General features: G+C 41.2%; 1 protein-coding gene across 1 annotated transcript in view; it reads left to right on the forward strand.

Moving 5' to 3' along the window:
* The window catches only part of AGPAT4 (1-acylglycerol-3-phosphate O-acyltransferase 4), an 81,580-nt gene that overhangs the window by 41,686 nt on the left and 14,638 nt on the right, over nucleotides 1-25,256 (forward strand). The window contains exons 5-9 of the mRNA XM_017746209.1: nucleotides 3,957-4,126; nucleotides 15,011-15,172; nucleotides 17,350-17,503; nucleotides 23,798-23,900; nucleotides 25,219-25,256. Of these exons, the coding sequence (XP_017601698.1) occupies nucleotides 3,957-4,126; nucleotides 15,011-15,172; nucleotides 17,350-17,503; nucleotides 23,798-23,900; nucleotides 25,219-25,256 (627 nt within the window). The remainder of the gene's footprint in view (nucleotides 1-3,956; nucleotides 4,127-15,010; nucleotides 15,173-17,349; nucleotides 17,504-23,797; nucleotides 23,901-25,218) is intronic.

Here is a 25,256-nt window from a genome sequence, read left to right on the forward strand (position 1 = left end):
TTCCCTCATAATTACTTGCAGCTCCTGCAGAGAAGAAGGAAGTAGAGACCAGAAATAAATGCCTGGTGAGGTTAGACAGCGGAGTGCAACACTAGAACAGCCTGTGTAAGGAATACTTGGAAGTATTTTGAAAACCTCTCAGGCAGTTTTGCAGTTAATGTAGTAGGTGTCATTCAGGGGTTTAACCCTGTCTATGATACACAAAGGGCTTTTGAGTAGTCTAGGGGAAGATACAGACTTGCTTTTCTTAGTTACCTGTAGACTTCATTCTATGAAAAATGCTTGGAAAGTGCACCTAATAGGTGTAGTCTGAAAATCTGGAAAGGTAGTAAGTTATTGCAAGTCATTCTCTTACAGACAGGCATGGACTCTAGGCTATGCTGTCTGTCAGTCTGTCTTAAGCCTTATTTTTGCATTTTTTAAAATGCTTTCCCCAGTCTTCTTTGCAATGCAGTCATTCATCATGCAGCCATTCACCCTGTCTGCTCTTTTAAATGGTGGTCACAGCTTGCCCACTTGTCTTGCTTTTATTTGTTTTGGAGAGTTTGCTGTGCTTTTACCATGTATTCCCATAAGAATTTTCTGAGTTTTTTTCTTGGTGTTGCCTTGATAGATTAAAGAAAATGAAGAGATTAAAGGAAATGAAGAGTGTCATGGAGGGAAGCAGTTCTGTAGCTCCTTAAGTAGTTACGCACGTACTTGAGATCTTCAAATTATTGTACGTTTTGAGTCAATACAGAGTTATGCTTTTAATGGCACTTTAAAATAGGTAATTAATAGTTAATCTTGTAAGCAAATGTTTCCATGGTTTATCACGTAATCACAGAATGGATGAGGTTGGAAGGAACCACAGTAGGTCATCTGGTCCTTATCAAGAGTAGTTAGCTAAAGGAATTACTAACACCTTCTACAGAAAAACAGTGTTAACTGTTTTAATGACTCATTCTTGCAAAACTTTGAGGTGGAAGTCTCAATAAAGTCTGTGTGTTTCCCTTCTTCCCTTAGATGTTATTTTTCATATAACGACTTATAGTTCAGCTCTGCCTTGGAGATTTTTTTTTCTAGTTACTTGTTCTAGAAGTGCAGGCATTGAAGCAACTCAGATTTGTGCAGTGAAGGGCTAGAAAATGATCTACTCTTGCAGGGGGTAGGGATATTATTTGAAACAGGATGAGGGGGGTTTTTTTATTTCAGAAAGGTAAAAAAACCTCAAAATTCGTAATTACACAGGGTACCCATATTAGGTCTTTGAAGTCATGATTTCTCTCTGCCATCAGCTTCTTCTTGAAATGCTCTGCAAGGACTCTGCCTTCAAAGCAGGGAGTGGAGATTTCAAGTTCCTTTGGTTTTTCTCTTTCCTTTGTCTTAATTGTTTGAAAGTGTCACTGGAGGAATTGCTTTGAAAGGTAGGAACCCTCATGACGTGCTTAAATATGTATTTATCAGCTCAGTTGTGGTGTTGAAACTCCAAAACCTCATCAAAGGGGGTGTGGAGAAGCCTTAGAAATCTTAGACCAGCCCTGGTTGGGAGCAAAAGAATCTTTTTTTCTTCCCAGTATGCAACTGATTTCTGCTTATTCAGTATGACTGGTGTACAAAGGAGGAGACTTCCTCTGATCATCTGTGTCCTGTGAAGGAGGGAAGGAGAGTGTGAACGAGTGACCTTGTGTGGCTGAGCCACCACAGCGAGTTGCTGGGTAATAAATTTCTGTGGAAGGCTGTGGAAGTAAGCTGGTGACACAATGCAAGAGTAGCACAAACTGACACTACTTATCATTGCTCAAGATCCACAAGGAGAAAGGAGGCTGGGAAGAAGGTGAAAGAAAGAGTAGGGAAGACGAGGGAAATAAACATGTTAAGAAATTAGAGGCTGGCAGATGGTATTTACTGTACTTAAATACAACGGTGTTCAGTGCCTGCTTTGTGTTTCTGCAGCAGCTGCCTGAGCACACCAGTGACAGATGGCATGTGAGGTGAGGGATGGGGACCTGTTTCTGCAGTATTTATTCAAACAAAAATCCTGCTTATGTGAAGCCTGAAAAATCAAAGTACATCTAGAAATAATTTTGCCTATGCTTTTTTGGAATGTATTTGAAACTGAATATATAAAACTGAAGAGCTCTATGCATGTGGCACACCTGTATAGTGAGATTCATGATATATTAGTAGTTTTGTCCAAATTCCTTAGGAAAAGACAAAATAAATCCACACTTGAAGTGGAATGACTTTTCTCAGGTAAAGTTGGCTCTTCTGTTAAGAGAGCCTTACCATCATCATCTCTGCCTTTGTTTGTTTGTTTGTGTGTGTATTTTTAGGGAATAGATTTAATGGCAGTAGGTGTTAAAAAGAAGGAAAGTCATGTGACAGTCATTTTTTTCTCTTAGTTGGATTCTTAGTTAATCAAAAGATCTAATCCTGTCACTAATTTTCTTTATTGTGTTCCGCCCTAGGATATGACTGTGGATTCCATAAATGTTTGCAAATTACATTGTGGGATGGGTTGTTTTCCCTCAGCTATTACTCAATTTTGCTGTGTTTTGGGGAGCGAAGGGCTTTTATTTCCAATATAAATCTAACAGAAAGCTACACCCTTAGAAAGATGTAACACTGAGTGTGTTTCACAAGGCAGCTCTTTGTAGGGGAAGTCTTTAAGGTATATGCTTCTGTGTCTTCATAGCTGCCTCACTGAGATGTGGATATCTTTGGCTTTCACTGGAAAATTAGTTTGCAGTCAGTGAAATCTGCCATTCCCTGGTTAGCATGTGGTAGTTCAGGTCTCCCTCCACATCTCAGGCTATTGTTTGATGCATAATATATACTTACACTGAGTAATACATACTTCTGCTTCAGTAGTAGTCACCTTCCCTGATTAGAAATAAGCAGGTGGACTGACAAGTCAGTCATTTATCTGTACCATAAACATACTTTTATCATATTAAGGTAATGTTATCTTAATCAAATCAAAAGAGATTGTCTATTAGCCTGGCTGTAATACTGTTAGATAGAATTCATTCATGTCATTAATGCCTGTTCTTCAGTGTACAGCAGAATGTCATCCAAGAGCTTCAGGCAGTTAATTTTACTCATGATGGCTGAAAATGTGGACTTGTTCCTGGCTGGTTTCTGTTTTCTGTCACTAGTTGTGACCAGTAGGGGACTAAAATGGAAAGGAATTCAAATGTGTTTCAAAGGCTGGCCTGGTTTTGATCTTCCCTGAGGTGAATGAGCATTTTTGGTGCCTTCAGGCTTGTTTTAAGCCAGGAGAGCATCTTGGATGTCTCGTCCTTCCAGCAGAGGCATTCACGTGGCACAGCTCTGCTCTGAGAGGGAGATACGTTTCACTTAACAAAGAATAACCCCTTGCATTAGACCTTTGCTTTGGTTCAGAACTTCCATGACAGCTTTGACCGGAAGCAAACGTGTCCCTTAAATCCTCTTCTTTTCAGTGCTAGACATGCAGCTTTCATTTAGTCCCATGGTACCCCCAGCTCAAGACATGGGTTGCTTGAGGAGAGCCATTGCTTTTAGATTTTCTTTTTCCATCTCCATGGAGATAGAGCTCTCTGAGCTTCTTGGCTTTACTGACTCACCTCAACTTCCTGTGCCCCAGACCAGAGTGATTTTGCTAAATAAAGGTTTGATTCACAAGTCTTGTGGTCAGACTTAAAGTTCCAAGCAAAACAAATACAAAGCCTACAATACAAGCCTGTGCTTGATAATGGGATAAGCAAATAGGAAATGAAAGGCATATGATAGTCACTAGGATACTGCTGAGAAACCACTTTCCAGCTTGTAAACACAGCTTAGCTGTGTTTTAAACAGCCCTCTTGCATGTTCTTCATTACAGCCCTTTCTTTGCCACCTGCCATTGAGGTGACTGATGTTTTCAACATGTTACTAATTTGTGGTTTTGCATATACTGTGTACATTCACGTATTTCTTGTTCTTTGTTTCAGAGATGGTGATGTTGCTGGAATGGTGGTCAGGCACCGATTGCACCCTTTATACTGACCCAGAGAGTTACCACAAGTACGGGAAGGAGAATGCCATCGTAATCCTTAATCACAACTTTGAAATTGACTTTCTCTGTGGTTGGAACTTTTGTGAGAGATTTGGGGTCTTGGGGGTGAGTTACTTAGTATTTAAAATAAATCTCCTTGGATGTGAAAAAAAGCCCAAAATAAGTTAATTGTGTTTTTGAATTAATGGATCCGTGCTCAAATTTCACCCAGCTGCTGTCCAGAATTAGAGGTGAACCTAAAGCAGTGCAGTACAAGTATGTGGAGACAGGATGGCTTGGGAAACCACAGAAATTTTAAAAACATTGCAGTTAAAGCTGATGAAGAAGATATTTTCTCAACCTGTGGAGATCATTACAGTTATTACTCTCTGTGTGCTTACTAAGTAACTATTGCAGTTCATTGTGCTGCAGAAAAATGAGCTATCCTGTGATTCTTTCCCACTAAATTACAGAATTTGTTCACTTTTTCCAGTGTAATCCTACAAATCCACAGATAGAGTTTGAATGATGTAGCCTGCCTCTCTCAGAATGGAAGAGCAGCCATCTTAAGTGAAAGCAGTGACCAGCTAAGAGCTAGTAAGAGATGGGGGAGGAATGAGTTATTCATTGTTGAATACACTGCTACATTAAGCTAGGAGTTCATTTGCGTTTGTTTTCAGGGATGCTTTTTTGTTTCCCCTGTCAGATCATGGGGATAATTCAAGGCCCAGCCTAAATCAGCCTGACTTCATTCTGTGGTGGTGAAGATATTCTCTGTCTATAAAGGATTTAAATAAGGGTTCCTCCCTCATAAGAAAGAAAACTAATGACTCATTTTGGCAGCGTCCTGCAGCATCCTTCTAGCTTTGATACTGCCACTGTCAAAAGTCCTGACGTGGATTGTGTAAACCTCTGATTTTTTTGTGGCCTTTCCTTTGGACTCTTCATTTTCTGGACTTTTAGGCACCACTCCAGTCACTTTCATATTACAGTAATGGCAGTCTGTTTAACAAAAGCATAAAAAGGGGCCTTAAAAGTGGAGGAAAGTAAACCTAAGCATTACAGGCTCTTTTTGTAACCAAAATGGCTGTTGGCTTCTGAGTAACACTTCTACCATATTACCTAGGACTTTGGCACAGAGCTGGAGGATGGGCTGGAACATAGGAGGTGTAGGGGAATCTGTTCCTAGCAGGCAGATGTAAGTGCAAAAAACAGTGACTCTGTAGTATAGTCTGTCTAATTTTGTAAGCCAAATGGCCTCAGTTCTCTGAATAAAGCTGTGTTTTTGAAGGCCAGGTGCTTCTTCAGAAAACACCAACGTAGAAAATGGAATGATTGTTTCTGTACAAAGTAGTAGGGGCCTACAAGGTCAAAAATACCTTGTTTTACATTGTTGATGTGTGGTTGAATTGAATCTCGCTACATGCAATTTTTTTTTATGGTTTTCCAAGTTAATCAGGATTCTGTTTTAGTTTTTTATGTTGTTCCCTACATGTAAGGAAACCACAACATAGAAACAACTGTTGAAATTACTGTGCTGCACTGAATATATTTTTTCCTTTTTTTGGCTGCTTGCATTTACTACTCAGTTTGCATTTATGCTAATTTTAGGATTATTTTAGGAACTGATATATGTTGGTTGTTTTTTTGCTTTTTTATTTTCTAACAACAACAACAAAAAACAACCAAACAAACCAGCCAAAAACCAACACAAAACTATTTCACTCCTGAGTAATGTACTGTGGTTTTTCTTCCCAGAAACTGTTCCTGGAAGAAATTGTTTCCACACGCTCTCATTTGCATAAATGTCTTTACTCAACAAAGCAGTGCATTTCCCTCTTGAGGCAACCAGCCGAAGTTCATCTTAAGCCATGTTATAAAAAGCGTAAGGAATGGAAAATGCCAAACAGTCATTTTCCTAATTGGATTGTCTGTATTGGTATACTGGTACTTGTCTTGGGTCAGTGCAAGGGTAGGTGATTGTGCAGTGATGGGGACTGTAGGTTGGTTTGACTTGTGCTGCCTTACATGAGTTTCCACTGTGCAAAGTTTTGGGGCATGGTGTGGCAGCACAATTAGGAATGTAAGAACCATTATGTTGAGGGCTGATGTTTAGGAAAAGAGTTACAGGAATGAGCCAAGTATACAGAGAGCTTTCTAAGGTGTCGCAGCCTCCAGTGTGTTGCAGCTCTGGGACTTTGTGAGCCAATGGGTGTTTATATTTAATGATGTTTAATTGTATACTCCGTGAACTTTCTATGCAAACTTTGGGTATCGGCCAACACCTTACTCAGCTGATCTCATGTCTACTGCAGCTGAAAAGGAAATCTTGCACATGTAGTCTCCTGCATCTATTAGGATGTTTGTGTGCCCTGTTTTGCAATGTTTTAGATAACCTCTCTGTCTCTTTTCTGCCTTAACTAATCCAATGAAGAAAGGAGAGATGACTGGGGAGGGTGAAGAGGGAAAAGGTGAAGACAGCTTGGAGCCAAAGGAGTTGGAACTGGCTGTGCTTGGCTGCAGCAGGCAGACAGAATGCCTTTGTTGTGACATTCAGCTGTGCCCTGCAGCTCTGGCAGACAACAGTAGTGCTCTTAAGAGTGTCACAAGCATGTGTTCAAACTCTCAGTATTTTACAGCTTGAACATTTCTTTAATGAAGCCATTAAATGTTGTAATTTTTTGCTTAGTTGTCATGGTTTAACCATCCAGGCAGCTAAACACCACACAGCCACTTGCTTACTCCCTGCCCCCCACCCTGGTGGAATGAGGAGAATTGGGGAAGGGCAAAATTTGGGGGTTGTGATAGAGTTTAATAGGACAGAAAAGGAAGGGGCAAAAATAATGATAATGATGATGGTGGTAAAAGAATCAGAGTATATAAAACGAGTGATCCACAGTGGAGTTGTTCACCACAGTCCCGTTCCTGAGCAGCAGCCCCCAGCCATCTTTTCCCGTGGTTTATATACTGAGCATAACATCATATGGTATGGAATATCCCTTTGGCTAGTTTCAGTCAGCTGTCCTGCTGTGTCTCTTCCCAGCTCCTAGTGTCCGCCAGTCTACTCTCTGGCAGGGTGGTGAGAAGCCAAAGAGTCTTTGATGTAGTGTAAACACTGCTTAGCAACAACTAAAACATCCATGTGTTACCAACATTATTCTCATCCTAAACCCAAAGCACAGCTACTGGAAAGAAAATTAACTCTATTCCAGCTGAAATCCAGACATTGCTTTTGTTTATTTGAAAACAATATTAAACATCCTTAAACCTATCTTGTCCCTTTGGTTCCTAAAAAAAGTCTTTCCCTTTTGAAAACTGCCCTTCCTGGTCTTAGTTGAAACATTCAATCTGTGCATTTGTCTGTTCCTTCTTTTATCTCTTTGTCTCCTGGACTGACTTTTTCCTTAAAGCCAAATTGCTATAATCTCTACAGGTTTATAAAGCTCTATCAGGGTGGTTTCAATTTATCAGTGTTGGTTTGGGGGGGGGGTTTTGCTGTTTTTGGGAGATGGAGTGGAAGTGGCAGAGTCTCTTGCCTGTTTTTAGGTTTGTGAACCTGCGTGTTGTTCTAAGGACTGAAATCTTGCACTTGTATGGCATGAGGTTCTCTGCTTTCATGAAGGGTTTTTACTGGCTGTGGAAGAAAATTTAGCAAAAAGAACCAAAGTGCTAAGAATTTGAGAAGTATGTGTGAATAAGAGGAAAGAAAAAGAATGACAGTTCTTACATTTATTTTACTTTTAGGTTTTTTTCATTAGTATGATACTTTTTGGAGAACCCATTGAAAAGACAAGGACGCACAGGGTTGACAGTACTGAGTAAGAGCCAGAGATCTGTTCATTTGTAGTGGAGAAGGAGAAAATCCCATGAAGAAGCAATGCTATGCTCGCTTTTACTCTTGCAAGTTACTGTAGCTATTGAGAATCTTGCTAGCTGTTGTTGGATTCTGTGCAGCTGGAGTTACAGATGTGTAATTCTGCAGCACCAAAACTTACATGATTTTGTCAGTTGTTGGAAAATAGAAGGAAGCAAACTTCACAAAAACTAAAAGTCATGAGGGATTTCAGGAAAACCTGCATTCAGCCCAAACAATCATTCACTTACATCTCTATTCCACTTGTGGGGTTTTTATGAAGGGTTCTTGCTGTTTTGTTTCCGGTCCTTGACACCGATCAACCACCCGTACCCACCTCCTTGTGCTGCCAGACCTCAGTGTTGCATGCAGGACGGAGGGTGCGTAGGGGTCCTTGATGTCAAGTCAGCATCATGCTGCCATGGGCAGCATGGATGTCTGTGGGGACGGCTGAATCCTGCCTCCTCCTGCCACAGAGGATGTGTTGTATGTGTTGTGGATGCTCTGTTTTTCCACCCCGTGCTGGTGCAATGGCTGGATGGGATGCTGACTCTGGTGTCTGTGTGTTGCTGTGTTGTGTAAATAGAAGCGTGGTCTTGGTGACAGGTCCCTGCTCTCTGCTGTGTCCTTCCCTTTTCCTGTCTATGACATTCCAGTCCTAGGATTTACCTTATTAGTGGGGTCACTAGCCACTTCGTCCCCATTCAAATGCATTAGTAGCATTTAGTTTCTTCAAGGTGTGTTGCTAACCATCCTGTTGAAAAAAGACCCGCCAGACACCAGAGCTTAAAATCAGGACGTGGGCAAGTTCTGAGGAGGGAGGTGTTATTCAGGATTCTCACCAAAAGCACTTTAATATGCTCCCTGCCTTGATTCACTGCTTTGTTGTTCGGTCTGATGAAGCAGCAATAAAATAGCTTTTCTAGTAATTTTAATAACCATTTGTCTGAGATGAAGACATTAATATTGGCAAAAATTGTCTGCGCTTTAAAGCTAAACCTGCTGGTTTTAACCTTAACTGTCTGTTCCATATGTCAGGAAACTTAATTTTGCTTAAGAGTTGCTTATGTTGAAGCTGTTGGAAAAAGCTGAGTGTGACCTTAGATGTAGGTGTGAGAAGATGCTTTTTTATGTTATTGTATGGGACTAATAGGTGTGTGAGCACAGTAGTTTGTGTTCTTTAGTTTGTTTGTGCATTTTAATATATTATTAGATTTTTAAATTAGATTTGAAGTGGTAAAGGGACAAAATCGGGCTTGCTAGAGATAAGTCTGGGGGTGGCATGCCAATGCTTGAGAGGTGGTGTGCTAGTGAGGTTCTTTGGTCTGATGTCTCCATGGAGGTGGAGGATGTCAAAGCTGCAGCAAAAGCAGGAGGGTTGTTGATGCATTAGAAGCCATGGAAGTGCCTGATAATGGTCACATAGAAATTGGGACTTCTCCCCAAAAAAATGGTGCCAGGATCAAGAGCCCAACTGAAGTGCATCTGCACCAATGCACATGGTGTAGGTAATAAACAGGAGTTGGAAGCCATTGTGCAGCTTGAAAACAATGTACCTGCAGTAACAAAAACACAGTGGGATGACTTGCACAACTGGAATGCTGCAGTGGATGACTATGAGGTCTTCAGAAGAAATAGGCAAGCTCTGTGGGATAGCCCTGTGTGTAAGGGAGTGTTTTGATTGTCTAGATCTGGACAGTGGTGATGAAAAGTCAAGTGTTTATGGGTAAGAATGGGGGGTAAGCGAGCAAGGCAAATATCTTGGTAGGAGTCTCTTACAGACCACCCATCCCATGATGAAGAGGCAGAAGGAGTATTCTATAAGCAGCTGGGAGAAGTCTCACAATCAGTAACCCTTGTTCTTTTGGGGGACTACAGCTTACCAGACGTATGTTGGAAATACAACACAGTGGAGAGGAAGCAGTCTTGGAGGTTCCTGGTGTATGTGCAAGATAACCTCTTGATACAGCTGGTGAAAGAGCCAGCTGGAGAAGGTGTCCCACTGGACCAGCTGCTGCGGTGTGGACACGTGCACTCTTCTGAGTAAAAAAACTGGCTGGATGACCAGGCCAAGAGAGTGGTGGTGAATGGAATTAAATCCATTTGGCAGCAGATCACAAGTGGTATTCCCCAGGATTCAGTTTTGGGGCCAGTCCTGCTTAATATCTTTATCAGTGATCTGAATCAGGAGGTCAAGGGCACCTTCAGTCAGTTTGCAGATGACACTAAGCTTGGTGGGAGTGTTGATCTGCTGGAGGGCAGGAAGGCTCTGCAGAGGGATCTGGACAGGCTGGATCAGTGGGCCAAGGCCAATTGTATGAGGTTCAACAAAGTCAAGTGCCAGGTCCTGCACTTGGGTCACAACAATCCCATGCAGTGCTGCAGGCAGGGTGGCTGGAAAACTGCCCGGTGGTAGAAGATCTGGAGGTGCCGGTCAACAGCCACTTACCATGATCCAGCATGTGCCCAGGTGGCCAAGAATGCCAGTGGCATCCTGGCCAATATCAGCAATAGTGTGGGCAGCAGGACCACAGCAGGGATTGTCCCTCTATACGTGGCACTGGTGAGGCCACACGCTGAGTGCTGTGTCCAGCTCTGGACCCCTCATTACAAGAAGGACATTGAGGTGCTGGAGTGTGTCCAGAGAAGGGCAGCAGAGCTGGGGAAGGGTCTGGAGCACAAGTCCTGTGAGGAGTGGCTGAGGGAGCTGAGGGTGCTTAGCCTGGAGTAAAGGGGGCACAGTGGGTATGTTACTGCTCTTTACAACTCCCTGAAAGGAGGGTGTAGCCAGGTGGGAGTTGGTCTTTTCTCCCAGGTAGTAAGTGATAGGATGAGAGGAAATGGTCTCAAGTTGCGCCAGCAGAGGTTTAGATTGGATATTAGGAAAAATTTCTGCACTAAAAGTTTTATCAAGCATTGGAACAGGCTGCTCAGGGAAGTGCTTGAGACACCATCCCTGGAGATATTTAAAAGACGTTCACAGACATAGCACTTGCGACATGAGTTAGTGGTGGACTTGGCAGTGCCAGGTGATGCCAGTGATGGTTGGACTTGATAATCATAAGGGTCTTCAACTGAAGTGATTCTGTGATTCTAAAATACGTAGCTGTTCTTGTAGGCAGATGAAAGTACTTTATTATTTGCATTTATCACAGCATGTTAGCATGTGCTTGGGCACATATCTTCCAAAATATTGCTATGTTACCTTTCCAACATGGAGAAGTTTAACTCAATATGAAACCTGAGGAATTAGGAGCATAACTAAATTTCTGGAATGATGGCTTTGAGGGACTAAAGAAATATACCTTGTCATCATGATGTCCCAGAGAGTTTAATATGAAGGAGTGGTATATTTCAAAAGTAGAGCAGTCAGAATCATCAAAAGTATGTCAATGCTGAGGGCAGCCTGGGGAGAAAATAACTTACGAGGCAAATTGCTGCTGCTAATGGTTTTCAGCTACAATTAACTTGTTTTAAAACTGAGGAACAAATTTTGTGTGACACTTTCAGCTTGCATGTTGATTTCATGCTGTTTGTTGTGTTCTTTAAACAAGAAGTGTTGAATAACTGAGGCTGGACATGTAAAATCAAGATTTTCTTTCTTTGACAGCATAGTTGGGCAAATGCACTACAGCAAGCTTGTAAAAATACTTTTTTAAAGTGATGTTGGTGCAGTCATTCACAAAAGGAGAATGGGTATTTCATTTGAACAAACTTGGCCAAAATAAATTAACCTGGATTAAAACATTAGTATTGTAGATAAGTTGTCCCTGTCCAGCAGTAATTTCATTAAACATCTGTTGAAATTACACAGTTCTGAGCACTGAAAATGTTTGTCTTCCTTTAAGAAGGCATCTTATGTGGAATAAATGAGCACTTTTTAATGATTATTTTACTGTTGAAAAAGCTGAATTTGAAGGTTATTGGTAAGTGTCACATATTTACCAAAGCACTTTAGTAAAGGAAAAGTTAGTGGCTGAAGTCAACTAGAGTTGCATTTTTCCCCCCCGGTATTTTCATGGGAGCTGTGCATGGGTAGATGACTGAAACAGTTGTAGCTCTAGTTATTGAAGGAGAGATCACAAAATCACAGAACATGCTGAGTTGGAAGGGACCCACAACGATCATCAAGTCCAACTCTTGGCTCTGCACAGCACCACGCCCAAGAATCACACCAGGTGCCCAAGAGTGTTGTCCAAGTTCTTGAACTGTCAGACTGGTGCTGTGACCACTTACTTCCCTGCAGAGCCTGTTCCAGTGCCCAGCCACCCTCTGGGTGAAGAACCTTTTCCTAATATCCAACCTAAACCTGCCCTGACACAACTTCAGGCCATTCCCTCACATCCTGTCACTGGTCACCGCAGAGAAGAGATCAGCGCCTGCCCCTCCTTTTCCCCTCATGAGGAAGTTGTAACTGCAATGAGATCTCACCTCAATGAGATCTCCTCTTCTCCAGGCTGAACAGACCAAGTGACCTCAGCTACTCCTCATACAGCTTCCCCTCAAGGCCCTTCACCATCCTCATTGCCCTCCTTTGGACACTCTCTAATAGCTACATATCCTCATATTGTGGCACCCAACACTGCCCCAGCACTCGAGGTGAGGCTGCCCCAGTGCAGAGCAGAGCAGGACAATCCCCTCCCTTGCCTGGTGGCAATGCTGTGCCTGATGCACCCCAGGACATGGTTGGCCCTCCTGGCTGCCAGGGCACTGCTGGCTCATGTTCACCCTGACATCGACCAGGACCCCCAGGTCACTTCCTCCAGTGCTGCTTTCCAGCATCTCATTCCTCAGTCTGTATGGCAGCTTCTGAGGGGAGGCCTAATGTATTCCTCCTGCACAAGAACAGTCTTGCCAGCATAATGCACTGAGGAGTTTCCTTTCTCTAATTCTGTCATTAGCCTTCCTTCTACTCCTAGAACAGATGGGTGCATAAAATAGTATGAGGTGATTTAGTTTATTTTTATATTCATCTAAGGAGTCATACTCACACGTGTCTGAAAGAGCGCTCTTAAATTTTAAAAATGCATCAGCACAGTAAAAGAATAAGAACATGCCCCGGGGAAGAGTCCAGGCATCTGTTGCGCTTTTGTGGTTGTACCTGGGCTATGGAACACCTTAGCTCACAGTATCATTTCTTGGTTTCACTGAGGGGGGTGCAGGAAAGCAATGACAACTTCTCTCCTGCCTCTTGTGTAACTCATGCTCGTCTTAAAATATGTAAAGCAGTAGAAAATAGGTATGGTGAAATAATCATTTTAGCTAGCCTTTTGGATTATAATTCCTGCATTTTAAAGTCTGCAGGAGGACTATTACATTGTTCTGACACTGTGCTCTGGAAGCCTTGTGCACTCTATGCAGGGTACACTTAGATTAGTTTGTGGTAGTTCTTATGATACTGAACACTTACTGTAAATAAACTTTTAAGAACATTTTGAGGTTTCTCCTCTTTTGTGGTGGGGTGGTGGTGACAGGCCTGCTGTTGGCCTCATTGTGCTGGAAAGTAGTAAAAGGAGAGCCTGTTTCTCTGCCCAGTTTGGGGAGCTGAAAGAGGAGGCTGGGCTCAGCGTTGCTGCTGTCATGTAATAGGGACTAATGTAGAACATAGCTCAAAACTGAAATTACTACAGCTGCTTCTCAGGGGAGCAGGGGGTTTGGAATCCTGATCTGAGCCCATCACTGAAGTTATGAAATTCTCAAATGCTCAAGAGGGAGCACTTTTATTACAAAGCATTAAATCATTTGATAGAGATGGTTCCTGCATTTTTAGAAATGGAACTGTCTGTCATCCTCTGTTCTGCTTCTGTGTAACAGTTGCTAGTGAAGCTGTGTGATTTGCCTTTGCCTTCCAGTCTTAGGAGCTTTTAGATAGCTTAATTATTTAAGGTGTTTTCCTTCTCAAGGGAGGAGAGCAGATAAAAAAAAATTAGCTGAGATAAAGAATTAGGTCAAGTCTCTCCCTGTAGCAGCCAAATGAACAAGAGTGACTGAAAAAATAAAAGTAAATATTTTCTGTTGATGGTAACTTCTACCAGTAAGTAATTTCTAGTCAAATGCCATGTCCTGGAATCCATCTAGGGCATTTTGATGGGCTAGTTTATAATGATACCATGGTCAGAAACTGGACTGTAATTACCCCTATCTGTCTTCTAAGGAAATGTCACTGTTTTTTAAGAAATGCTGAAGCAACAATTTCTATATGAACACAACACACACGTGCCATTTTATTCATTAAATAACCAAGTGAAATGTAAGATAGCTCACCAAGGTAGGCTGGCTTGGAAGACAGGAAAGGAGCCCATGGAATCAGTTCTCCTGCCCTAGGGGATGTTACTCTGAGATGATCACAGAGTTAAATTCTGGAGTAGGATTAATTTACAGAACATGTTGAATGCTTGATAAATCACAGCCTTGTTGAATGCTTGATAAATCACAACCTTCTTGTGGAGTGTCTGGACCAGTCACTTCAGTGTCTGTCACACCTGTGAGACAGGAAGAGTGCTTTTTTGTTTTTTTCTACTCCAGAAGCATACTTTGAAGAGAAATTCACTACTGTAAGTATTTCTGCCCTTTCATAAACAAAACTAAACACAAATGAAGTATTCTTATTGCTGCTGTTGTTTCTAGTTTTAAGTTTCTTCTGTTGGTGAACCATGTATGCATAGCATCAGTATGTTCTGCTGCAATGGCTCTGAGATGCTGCTTCTCTCTTTTTTCTTTTTTACTTTTTGTCATGAGATTCCCCTGCTTTGGGGAGAAATATAGTTTCAAGGTATCTTAAAGGAACTTGAGCTGCCAATACCAGAATCTGCTTGAATTAATAGTTTTGATTGATATGGCTTGGGTTGTTTGCATGGATTCCTCCATGTTTGAAGGAATTTGGCTTCCCTTTTGGATTTCAGCATTTGGGTAGGATAGAGAAACACACACTCATATATAGTTAGTTCTAGAAGTCTTCCATGCAGATACCTGAGATAAGATTTGACTGTTCTGTCATACGAGAGAAACTTATTTTTGTTTTGCTTTCATGCTGGTGTTAAAACTGGGTCTGGTCAAAGTGAATCGGTATGTTAGTGTCTAACTGTGCAAGTGTCGTACCCACAGTGAACTCTGAAGTGGTTTAACACTGTTTTACTTGTTTTGATTCTGTCTTGCAGAGTTCCAAAGTGCTTGCAAAGAAGGAGCTCTCCTACATGCCTATCATTGGCTGGATGTGGTATTTCCTAGAGATAGTCTTTTGCAAGCGCAAGTGGGAGGAAGATCGGAAAACAGTTGTACAGAAATTGCTGAATCTCCGGGACTACCCTGAAAACTTTTGGGTGAGTGATGACTAACAAATGGAGTGTGAGGTGCCATAGTGCTTGGCAGGAATAAGGGGCACAGGCAATATGTGATGCTTACCAGGTTGTTCCTGAGACTTTTGATTCATTAACTTCCTTGGGAGTATCAGGAGAATACTCTCAGTTGAATTCTCTCTGGAATTTCCCATGTACCGTGTTGTCTGTTTTCTTCTCTGTAGTATGGAGCCCTGCAGATATTACTGCAAAAATACCTGCACTGTGATCCACTCAGTAAATTTTGTGGTCCTTTAAATACAGGAGCTGGATAGGGGTAGATGCAGGGGTTCATGGCTATGTAACAGATGCATGTAACAATGTTGTATTGAAGCACATCAGCTATATTCTTTACCTAAGCTCCCCTCTCACCTTAGATTGCAGAGTTCATACTAGTGTTTTTTCCTTCCTGTGATGCTGTCATTCCTGTGAAGGTGTTTGGTTGGACATGGCCCAGTAGAAGTGGAAGCCACCTGATCGGAGAAGTGGCCCATTGGAGCCATCAGCTGTGTTCCAGGGAGAGAACTGGTGTCACTTTCCAGTAACAATAAACTCAATTTTTGCATCACCATAATTTTTAGTATTGACCCCACCTGGCATTTCCTTATCTGAGAATGAAAAGTCTTTGAATTTTTTCTCTTCTCAGAAATCATAAAAATTGTAGTTCTTCTGAGCTAGTGATGGCAAGAGTGCAATTCAGTTAAAGAAATGGTGTCGTAAGCAGCCTCCCTGGTCCCTACAGAAACTATTGCTGTTTCCTCATGAAGATGTATATGCTGTATTTTTCATACTCTGAAACAAACTTCTTTTTTTAATTGTCATTGATTTAAATGAGTACTAAGCAATCAAAACTAATTTCTGTGCTTCAATGTTTAAGTGACTTCAGTGACAGGAGGTCTAGCAAAGGGGTGCTTCTGCGGTTTTAGTTTCACTTTCTCTCCAGAGATTTGCCTGTGCTCTGTGACTTTCTATACATGTAGGCAGTTCAACTCTAATCAATGAGCACAAGCCACCACCATCCTGTAGATACTCCTGTAGAGTGATTGCTAAAAAGGAGCTATACCTGTGTAAGGGAGATAATTGCTGATGCACACCTGGAGTTACTGCAGTGTGGAGTTTTAATTTCTTTTTGTAGGATGACATAATGTCAAAAGGCACAACAATAGCACCTTGGAAGGGTAGACAGGCAAAGCGTGCTAAATTAGAGAGGTCCTCTCATTAGTTTCTCTATGTCTCATCAATCTGAGTAACACTATGCTTGCGATACACGAGTAAAAGCACTCTTGGATGAGCTAGAACTGAAGCTGGCTGCTCAGCTAGTTTCTTCAATCTCTGTCTTTTTTGGCTCCATTTTTGCTATGGTTATGAGGACTTACTTTGTGTGATTTGGCAGTGCTCTCTGGTGTGTTAGTTTGCCTTCATGCTTGGCAGAAAGCAGATGAGCAAGTGGTAAATCTCCAAAGATCTGTGTGCTCTCCCCAGCCTGCCAGTGGCAAGATTGTAATTATTCATGTCTGAGCACTTCCACTGTATAGTTCATAAGAGCGTGAGGCTTTCAGTTGTCCTGCATCTGCTGCCTTATGTCTGTTAACAACTCTCTCATTGGCATCAACTGTCTGAAGTTGTCCATGGACCTCGTGTGCCATAGGGAAAGCAAGCAAGTTGGAGTGAGGGCAAGCAAGTTGGAGTGAGGGCAAGCAAGTTGGAGTGAGGGCAAACAAGCTGGGCACTGAAGCATTTCCTAGAAATGTGTTTGGTTTATACACTTAGCAAGTTTTAGATGCTGTGATACTTGAACACTTCACCATCAGAGATTTGCAATGGGAGTATGTTCTGAGTGTTTTCTAACAGCTCATTAGAGATGGAGTGACTCATTTAGAGAAATCAAGTCATTCTGATGGCAAGTAACAGAGCAGATGTTAAAGCCTAAAGGCTGAAGTTCAAACTGGATGGCAAGTTTGGATTTGGGGTTTTGGGGGGTTTTGTTGGTTGGTTGGGATTTTTTACTTCAGTCAAATAAATTACCTAAATGTGTATGTGGCTACACCTGTCCCTGCGAGCAGTGTTAATTTGGGCTCTGCTGGTGAGAATTAGAGAGACCTCTGCTCAGTCAGCAGAAGACCTGAGCTTCTGTCTAACAGTTAGTTCTCTCTTGGTTTTAGTTCCTGATTCATTGTGAGGGCACAAGGTTCACAGAACAGAAGCACCAGATCAGCATGCAGGTAGCCAAAGCCAAAGGTCTGCCCAAGCTCAAGTACCACCTCCTGCCACGAACGAAAGGATTTGCTGTCACCGTGCAGTGTTTGAGAAATGTAGGTAAGGAAAGTCACAGGGGACAATGCTAAATGGTTATTTCCTCTAACTGCTGTCAGTTTGCCATGCTTTTCTTTTCCCTGTAGCATGTGTCCTAGCAGAAAAATCCTGGGATGCTTTCAGACTGTTTTTTCACTAGCCTTTGGTCTTAGTAACAAAATCATAGATCAGTTTGTGAGGTTGGTTTTGGTTGGGTTTGTTTTGGTTTGGTTTTTGTGGGAGTTTTTTTGTTTGGGGTTTTTGGGTTTTAATTTATTATTGTTTTGTTGTGTTAAGTGTGACTTTGTGTTGGAGAATCTCAATTGCATATTTTGTACCCATTGGTACATATTTTGTTGTGTATTTTGTACCTGTTGTCAAAGGATAGTACTTCTCAGTATTTGCTAAGCAATTCTATTCTAAATAAAGTAAATGCATCAGTAGAGAATCTGAGGCAGTGTGTCTTAAAATATCTTCTTGTGGTAAATACCTACCTCAAATAATGTAAATTTTAAATCAAAAAATATTCTACTTTAAATTTCTGTGTAGATTTGCTCTTTAGAGTTTCTTAGTGAAGCTGAGGAAGGGGAGTAGATCTTGACAGAAGATACATGTAGGTGAAATTTATAAACAATTTCTACATTACAGAACATGAGTAACTTTCTCTTTGTTAATACTGCTTTGAGTTCCCCATTTATTTCTGGTTACTTGCATTTGCCAGCTTCAAAGTGACATCAGTAAGAATATTGTACATGTTGCCTTTGAAGTGATATTCTTTGACTAATACTATCTATCAAAGTCTTCTGCTGTGTATTTTCACGGGCAAAGGAAAGACACTGCTAAGTAGCCATAATGTTACAGTGTCTTTGGGGTCTGGTAGATTTGTGTGTTAGACGGTTGATATGTGAGAAAGACAAAAGTGGTTTTTGGTTTGGAAGAAAATGTTCCAGCTTGACTGAAGTTAATGTCAAAACTTCTTTTGTCTTTGAAAGACGTTTTCATGTGGCATATCTGGGATAGCTGCTGTCTAAAAGCTTCCCAGTCAGCTTGCCTGCTGTCTCTCGTATTTCTTCTACATATCCTCTGGCAAGCCAGGTAGATCATACCTCTATTGTAGCTTCCCAGGCACCCACAACTTTCTGCCCCCAAGATGGATAGCATAGCTTGGGTCCTTTCTGATCCATGAAGAAGAGGTAAGTTACATGAAGCATCCAGCAACCCCCTTAAGAGCATGGATTAGCCTTGCCTTTTGAGTAAGGGTGACTGTTCTGCTGAGGGCAGGGGGTAGTAGACTCGAGGCACAGAAGAAGGGATGAGTCAAAACTCTGCGGCCTCTAATGCCATGAGCTGGGAATCAGAAACAGGTTATTTTGGTGGTGATTTTGTTCTTTTCACTGCTCTGCATAATGCAAGCTAAATATGGCGTGATGGTGGACTGATTTGTGGGAAAACATTTCAAAAGGAAACAATTTTAGGGAACCCCAGTGACATTTATAAAAAGTGTTGGACATTCATGTGACACACTACCATAACACTTACTAGTACCCTAAATATTTGAAATACCTTCAGAAAAAGAAGACTGAGTTGCTAGATGACTTACTCATTTAGAGGAGTATGTCACTACCTCAATCCAGAAGCTGTGACTTGCTAGATCAAGCAGTGTAAGGCCAGTAAGAAGGTAGAATTTCCCTGTGAGGGTTCAAGGAGAAGCAGAGTCATAACTTCTTATATAGAGTTTCAGCAAAAACTGTCAATCTTAAAAATTCAACCAACAAACCTCTGAAGGTTTGATGACCCCCAGATTGGTGTTGCAGGTTCTTCTAGGTTTGTTGCTTTACTTGCCTTGTTAGTTTTTGCAATGAGAGGGAGATAGAAGTGTTACTGCCTGGATTACTACTTGTTTCTCTCCTATAGAGATAAGGGGTACCTGTGAAGAGCATCTGAAAACAATGTCTTATTTTTTAGAACTCCTTGTGGCATTATTATGTACAGATAAGAAGGAAGTCCGTGGATTTTTTTGAATAGAGAATGTGATGGGAGTCTCTTTTGACAGTCCATGATCTAATCTCTAATTTATTTTTCTCTAGAAATTAGGTCATATCCCTGTGCATCTTTAAAAGTGAGAGACTAGAGCTGAGCTGCCTGTCCCATTTTGGGCCTTGCCATTTAGGCTAATGCACCTTCTGCTCTCCCGCAAGGGTGGTGGGCCTGGCTGGAGTGCCTTGCGAAGGGATGTAGGGGCAGCACGATGTAGCTGTGAAGCCAAGTCACAGGTTTGGGACCAGTTCACAGCTGCATGGGACAGAGCTGCTGTCCCATTTTCTTTTCCTCCTTTCTGACAAGGATGTGATTCAACTTGTCAGAACCGGTAATATTATAGGATGGGTAGATGCTGGTTTCTCTGGCTGTAGATGTAATTCACCCATGGCAGCAGTGATCCCAGGCTGGTCCTCTTCAAAACTTTGTATCAGCTCTTAGTGCTACCTGCTGCAGTCACTCTGGAAGGAGTTCTGAAGTAGTTCTGCAGTAGTTGGAAATAGACATTGGTGACATCAGAGTGGCAAGCCCATCTGTTCTGAAAAGCTTAGTTTCAGAAGGAGTTTATTTAATGTGCATACACTGGAAGCTGCCTCCATACCAGTGATGCCATATCTGTCAGCATAAGCAGATGTATTTGGATAAAAATACCTTTCATGCAAAATAACAAGGAAAGAGCCTTCCCTCCTTACTAATTTCTTTCATAAGTGATAATGGAATTCTTTTTTCCTCCAAGACTGACTTTCACAAATTCAGATCTCGGTACATAATTTGATTCTTAAAGAAATGCTTTTAATATTTTCTGAATTTGTTCTGATATTTTTGTCAGTGACCATCCCTACCAGTATGGTTTTACAGATGCAGTCCCCAGGAACTTAGTTTCTAGAGGCTGTTCACTGTCTTAATAAATTGCTGTTTGCTACCTGTACTGTTCATGGAAGCAAATGCAAATACAAATCTATTTCTCAAACACTCATCCATTACTTACAGTAAAAGTAGATGTCATAAATACTGCAAAAGATACATTTAGCTGTTACTTTTATTGCCTGGCTGCATATCAGGCAGTTCCTTTCAGCTGCTTTTATTTAGTTAAGGCTTGTACTTAAAAATATCTTTCATGATGGATTGTAGATAAGCCCAGGTTTTGTTTTGTACCTTTTCCTCCAGTTGTGCATGCCTGGGAACTGTTGTCCTAGAGGGAATGCATGAGAATAAATTCCAGGATGATATTTTTGCGGAGTTCAATATGACAGTTTTGGGGTATTGCAATGACTTTTTTTTTCCCATGAGCTGTACTTTAGTCCTGGATTTTTTTTTTTCAAGTGGGTTTCTCTTCATCATCCAGAGCAAGTTACCAAGTTGGAGAGGATGAGTGGTTTTTGTTCAAGCTGGCCAGATTAATGAAGTGTTAAATCAAAGGATTGTGTCAAGATGGTGTCACATCAGCAGTACAGTGAATTTCACTGTACCTTCCCCTCCCTTTTCCAATCTTCAGATTGTTTTGTGCTCGTATGAAGGTGCATGTAGCCATACTCATTGCCTGTATGTTGATTTGTAAGTGAATCACCCTGGCATAATCCACCATGGCCAAAAAATAATGTGTGAAATTCAAGAGGACAGTCAGAGTAAGAAAAATCCTCTCTAGATATGTAATCCGAAGATTTTTTTAGGTTGAAGTTAAGAAATTAAATCTTAAATTCTTAAGTACAGCTCTCTGTCAGAATGCTGTAGAAGGAACCAAAAGTTAATGATATGAAAAAAAAGCTGGGCAGAGATTAGAAAACAGAACAAAAAACCTAATTGTTTTTTGACAGAAATAAAAGGCATTCAAATATTTCTGCTTGGTTTTTAATGAAAAAGAGGTTTTAAGATACAACTCCTTCGAAAAAAATATTTCACAATTGAAGCAAAACTTCTCAAATGCTGCTTATATTAGCCTGAGAGTGAGACAGCTGCAATGTTTTCAAGATACTATGGAGTTGGTTTTTTTACTTGTTTTAGAGTGGGAATTTTCTGGTCTCTTCAGCTTTTGGATGAGAAAGTCATGAGATGCCCAATTCTAATTACGCAATTGCAAAATCCATGTTTAATGATAACCAGTTCCAGTGTGTCACACAGCATGGTAGTCCTGCTTTTACCGTGGAACCTTTCTGGCAAATTTTAATTTCATGCAGTCTTTTTCTTGGACACTTTCATTGTTGTTCTTTTCCTGCACTCTCAGAATGAGAAAGCTAAAATCTTTAATTATCTTCAGTTATATCTGGATAACAGAAGTCTGTTTACTCCTGCACATTGCTGTCATTGTCTTGGGTTTGGCACTGCTTTGCACCAAAAGATCACAGTGTGTTACTAAAAGGGACTGGACTGAATGTCAAACTACAGACCAGCTGGAACCTGGAATAGCATTTTTTTTCCCTGGAGAAAAGGAAAACTCTGTGTGAGCCTGTCAGCACATAAGGATGTTCCTGTCCATCTCCACAGAAGTTTTTTTCATAACACGAGAACTGTCTTCCAATGTATCTCAACAAAAACCCAATTCATATAAAAACCCAAATGTAGATGCCTTGTAAGAGATGGAAGGAAAAGTGTTGTGTATATCATACTTTGCTTTATTGCATCCCTATTGTTGTTAGAATAATCTCATGCTATTAAAGAATAAACTAAGAAGCTTACACTGTATAAACCAAACTGAGCTCTCATTTTCCTTCAATTACATTGGATTAGTAAATTAGAGTAAATGAGTAAAATCCTTCTACACTAAGAAGCTTAAAAATGGAGGCAGATAATTTATTTTTTAAAAAAAGTAATTTCAGACTTGTATTGTACGAGGAGAGTAGTGTGCTTGAAGTAGATTTTGGCTTGTTTTGAGTTTGAGCTAAGAACCCAACTGTAGTAGGAAAAGAACGGAGTTGTTAGTGAGGGACAGAGTCTTTTTGCAGTGACAGGGGTTTTGCCTTTGTTTTCAGGATTTCCTTTCAGCACTGAAGCCAGGCTGTTCTGTTCTGCACTATGAATTCTATTTTGCAGTAACAAATGATGTGGTGAGTTTCTGGGAGCTGAATGCTGAGACCAAACCATATTTATCTCTCATAGCTAGAGAGGTTTCAAAACCAACAGCAAATCTGTCCTGTGTAATAAGTCTGTCTTAGGTGGGTCAAGAGCTCTCACAATAAAGTTTCACCACATGCATTTTTATTCGTTATTGCAAAACTCTAGAGCAGAAAACCTAAAATACAACAGGCTACACATGAAAATGCATCTTAGTCACTTTTGTGACAAAAAATAAACAAGTTTTTTTGCTGTCATTGCTCTTAGAGTTCATACCATGATGCACAACTGATTTCAGTCTCAGGAAAATGAATCATTCTCAGGTAATTTTATGACATCAGGAAAATAGTGTATCTAAGGATGTGTTCAAATAAACTTTTTTGCAATGCTTCATGTGGTTTTAAAGTGAATGCTTTAATGCTTTTCCTGTAGAAACTGCTTGTTACTGCTCTTTTAGTTTATCTGCCATCAGCCTTTGCAAATGGTTCTACTGTTCCCGCTCAGTCCTGAGGTGCACAGTTTTCTCAGTGCTGCAAGTTTAGCTGCAGTTTTGTTCAGCAGAACTTTCATGTTATATTCCTCACATCTGCATGTCTTCACAACAGCAGCCAGCTCACATGAGATGTGGTGTGCCATTCTCTCTCTGCCTTTGCTCCATAGCAAGTGCCTGAGTTACCAGACAATGGACGTGAACCAGGAGCTGCTTTGGACCCCAGCGATTTATGTCTGTACTAAGCCCTCCTGCTGTAGGATGTCCCTCACACACAGACTTTACCTATTCTTAGTCAAAGGGTGTGTGTTGTTTATTGTTTATGAAATGTGTATCTGCCTGGTTGTTTCCTCAGATTTAGGGGGCAATTGTTGATTCACAGTGAACTGAAAAAGGTAACAGTTCTGCAACCATTTGACTCCTAGGAAGACCTAGGTGTATTCTGTCAGAAGCTGTAGCTGTGTTCCTATGCCCATCATTCTGCACCTGATGAGGAAGGAGGTAAGAGTGGCTGGAGAGCAAACCTTCCCATTCTGCTGGTGCAGTTCCTGAAAGAGTCACTGGTTATTTGGCTTCTGAATACATGTATGTTGAATATTCTGTTGTCATTTTTTCCTTGGTGACAGCTCAAACTGTGGTGCTATTGCTGATAACTTACTTAAATATTCTCCTTGTCTGAGAGAGAATGACTTATTTCTGTTGTATTACTACAGTAAGCACATAACCTGTTTCTCTTCTTGTAGTTTCTGCAGTCTATGATTCTACCCTTAATTTTAGAAATAATGAAAATCCAACATTGCTGGGAGTTCTAAATGGAAAGAAATATCATGCAGATTTATATGTAAGGCAAGTAATCCATATCTTAATTCCTTTTTAGGAGTGTGTACTTGAAATCACAATTGGTTAAATAAGGGGATGTTTCCAAGTGGGTAACAGAAAGCAGATCTCTACCAACCTGGCTTCACAGACCTTCGGATAAAAATTCATTTCTGTTTCTAGTAAAGTTCTGTGATTATAAGTACATGAGGAGCCCATAAATGTCTACAGAACTTTTTGTTGTTATTTTTCTATTCATTTGCGTGTCTGTTAGCTCAGCAGCAGCAGTGGGGCCTCTTTTCACTCAAGTGGCCTGAATACCAAACACCAACCAAGTGTTCAGGTGGAGCTGCTTTATACCTGTCTCTGACACAGGAGTTCCAGAGATAGTTCCAGCTCCTCTGGTGGAGGTTGGGCTCAGGACTTTTCCTATCTGCTGGTGTAGTTGTTGATGTACTTGACTGCTGCATCCTCCCTACCAAGAAGGGGGTTGTTTAATAAAGAAAACATTACCTGGATTCTTTTTCATTAATGTTTCTATAAATTACAAATACCCCAATGGCTTCCCATGATCTTAATGGAAAAGAGCCAATTCCCAGGTGAGGTTCTACCAGCAGCACCTATGCTACAGGCACCCAGGGCATGTGATGATGTAGGGTTGGAGCACAGGAGCCTAGAAGTGATGCTGCAAGTGATCAGGAGTTTATCATAACCCCTTTAGAGCTATAGTGGACCAGTGAGCTGGTCCTGTTTCTTTATCCTGGATACCAGCATGAAGTGGAATAGAGTGACCTTTTCTTTTTACTTCTCCTTTTCTGCCTGTTTGTAGAAGTATTTTTTCAGAACTGTTTTTGTCCAAGGGTAAAAAGAAAGTTTCTCTTGATTCCTCTTCCCATGTGGTAGCTCAGCCTAGTGTCCTCGTGTTTGGTGTACACAGCCTGGCTGGATGGCATTCACGGAGCCCTGCCTGTGTAAGTCAGCTCCAGCAGAGCAGAGGGCTTCCTCTTGCTGTGTCTTGCTTTACACCATTCCAGCCTGCTGCAGTCAGTCTGGCAGAGTACAGAAATTGCTTTTCATGACTCAGGGTAGCTGTTTGCCTATCCTGAAAAGCTCTTACAGGCAGGGTAAACCTCATGGCTAAATTTGTTTTGGCAGTTAGTTGGAGACTATCACAAATTTCTTCAAAATCCTCCATATTTGCTTGTTGAAGTGCTGAAGGTGTTGCACAAGTTAAAAAAAGGTGAAAAATGTAGTGAGTCTCCTGTCAGATAATCTGTATAATGCAAGTGCTGTTCACAGAAGCCGAAGTATTTAATATTGTTCAATTTCTGTTGTTTACCATTGGCAGGCGGATTCCACTAGAGGACGTCCCAGAAGATGAGCAGG

Source organism: Corvus brachyrhynchos, unplaced genomic scaffold (genome assembly GCF_000691975.1).
Source record: "Corvus brachyrhynchos isolate BGI_N302 unplaced genomic scaffold, ASM69197v1 scaffold70, whole genome shotgun sequence".
NCBI lineage: Eukaryota > Metazoa > Chordata > Aves > Passeriformes > Corvidae > Corvus > Corvus brachyrhynchos.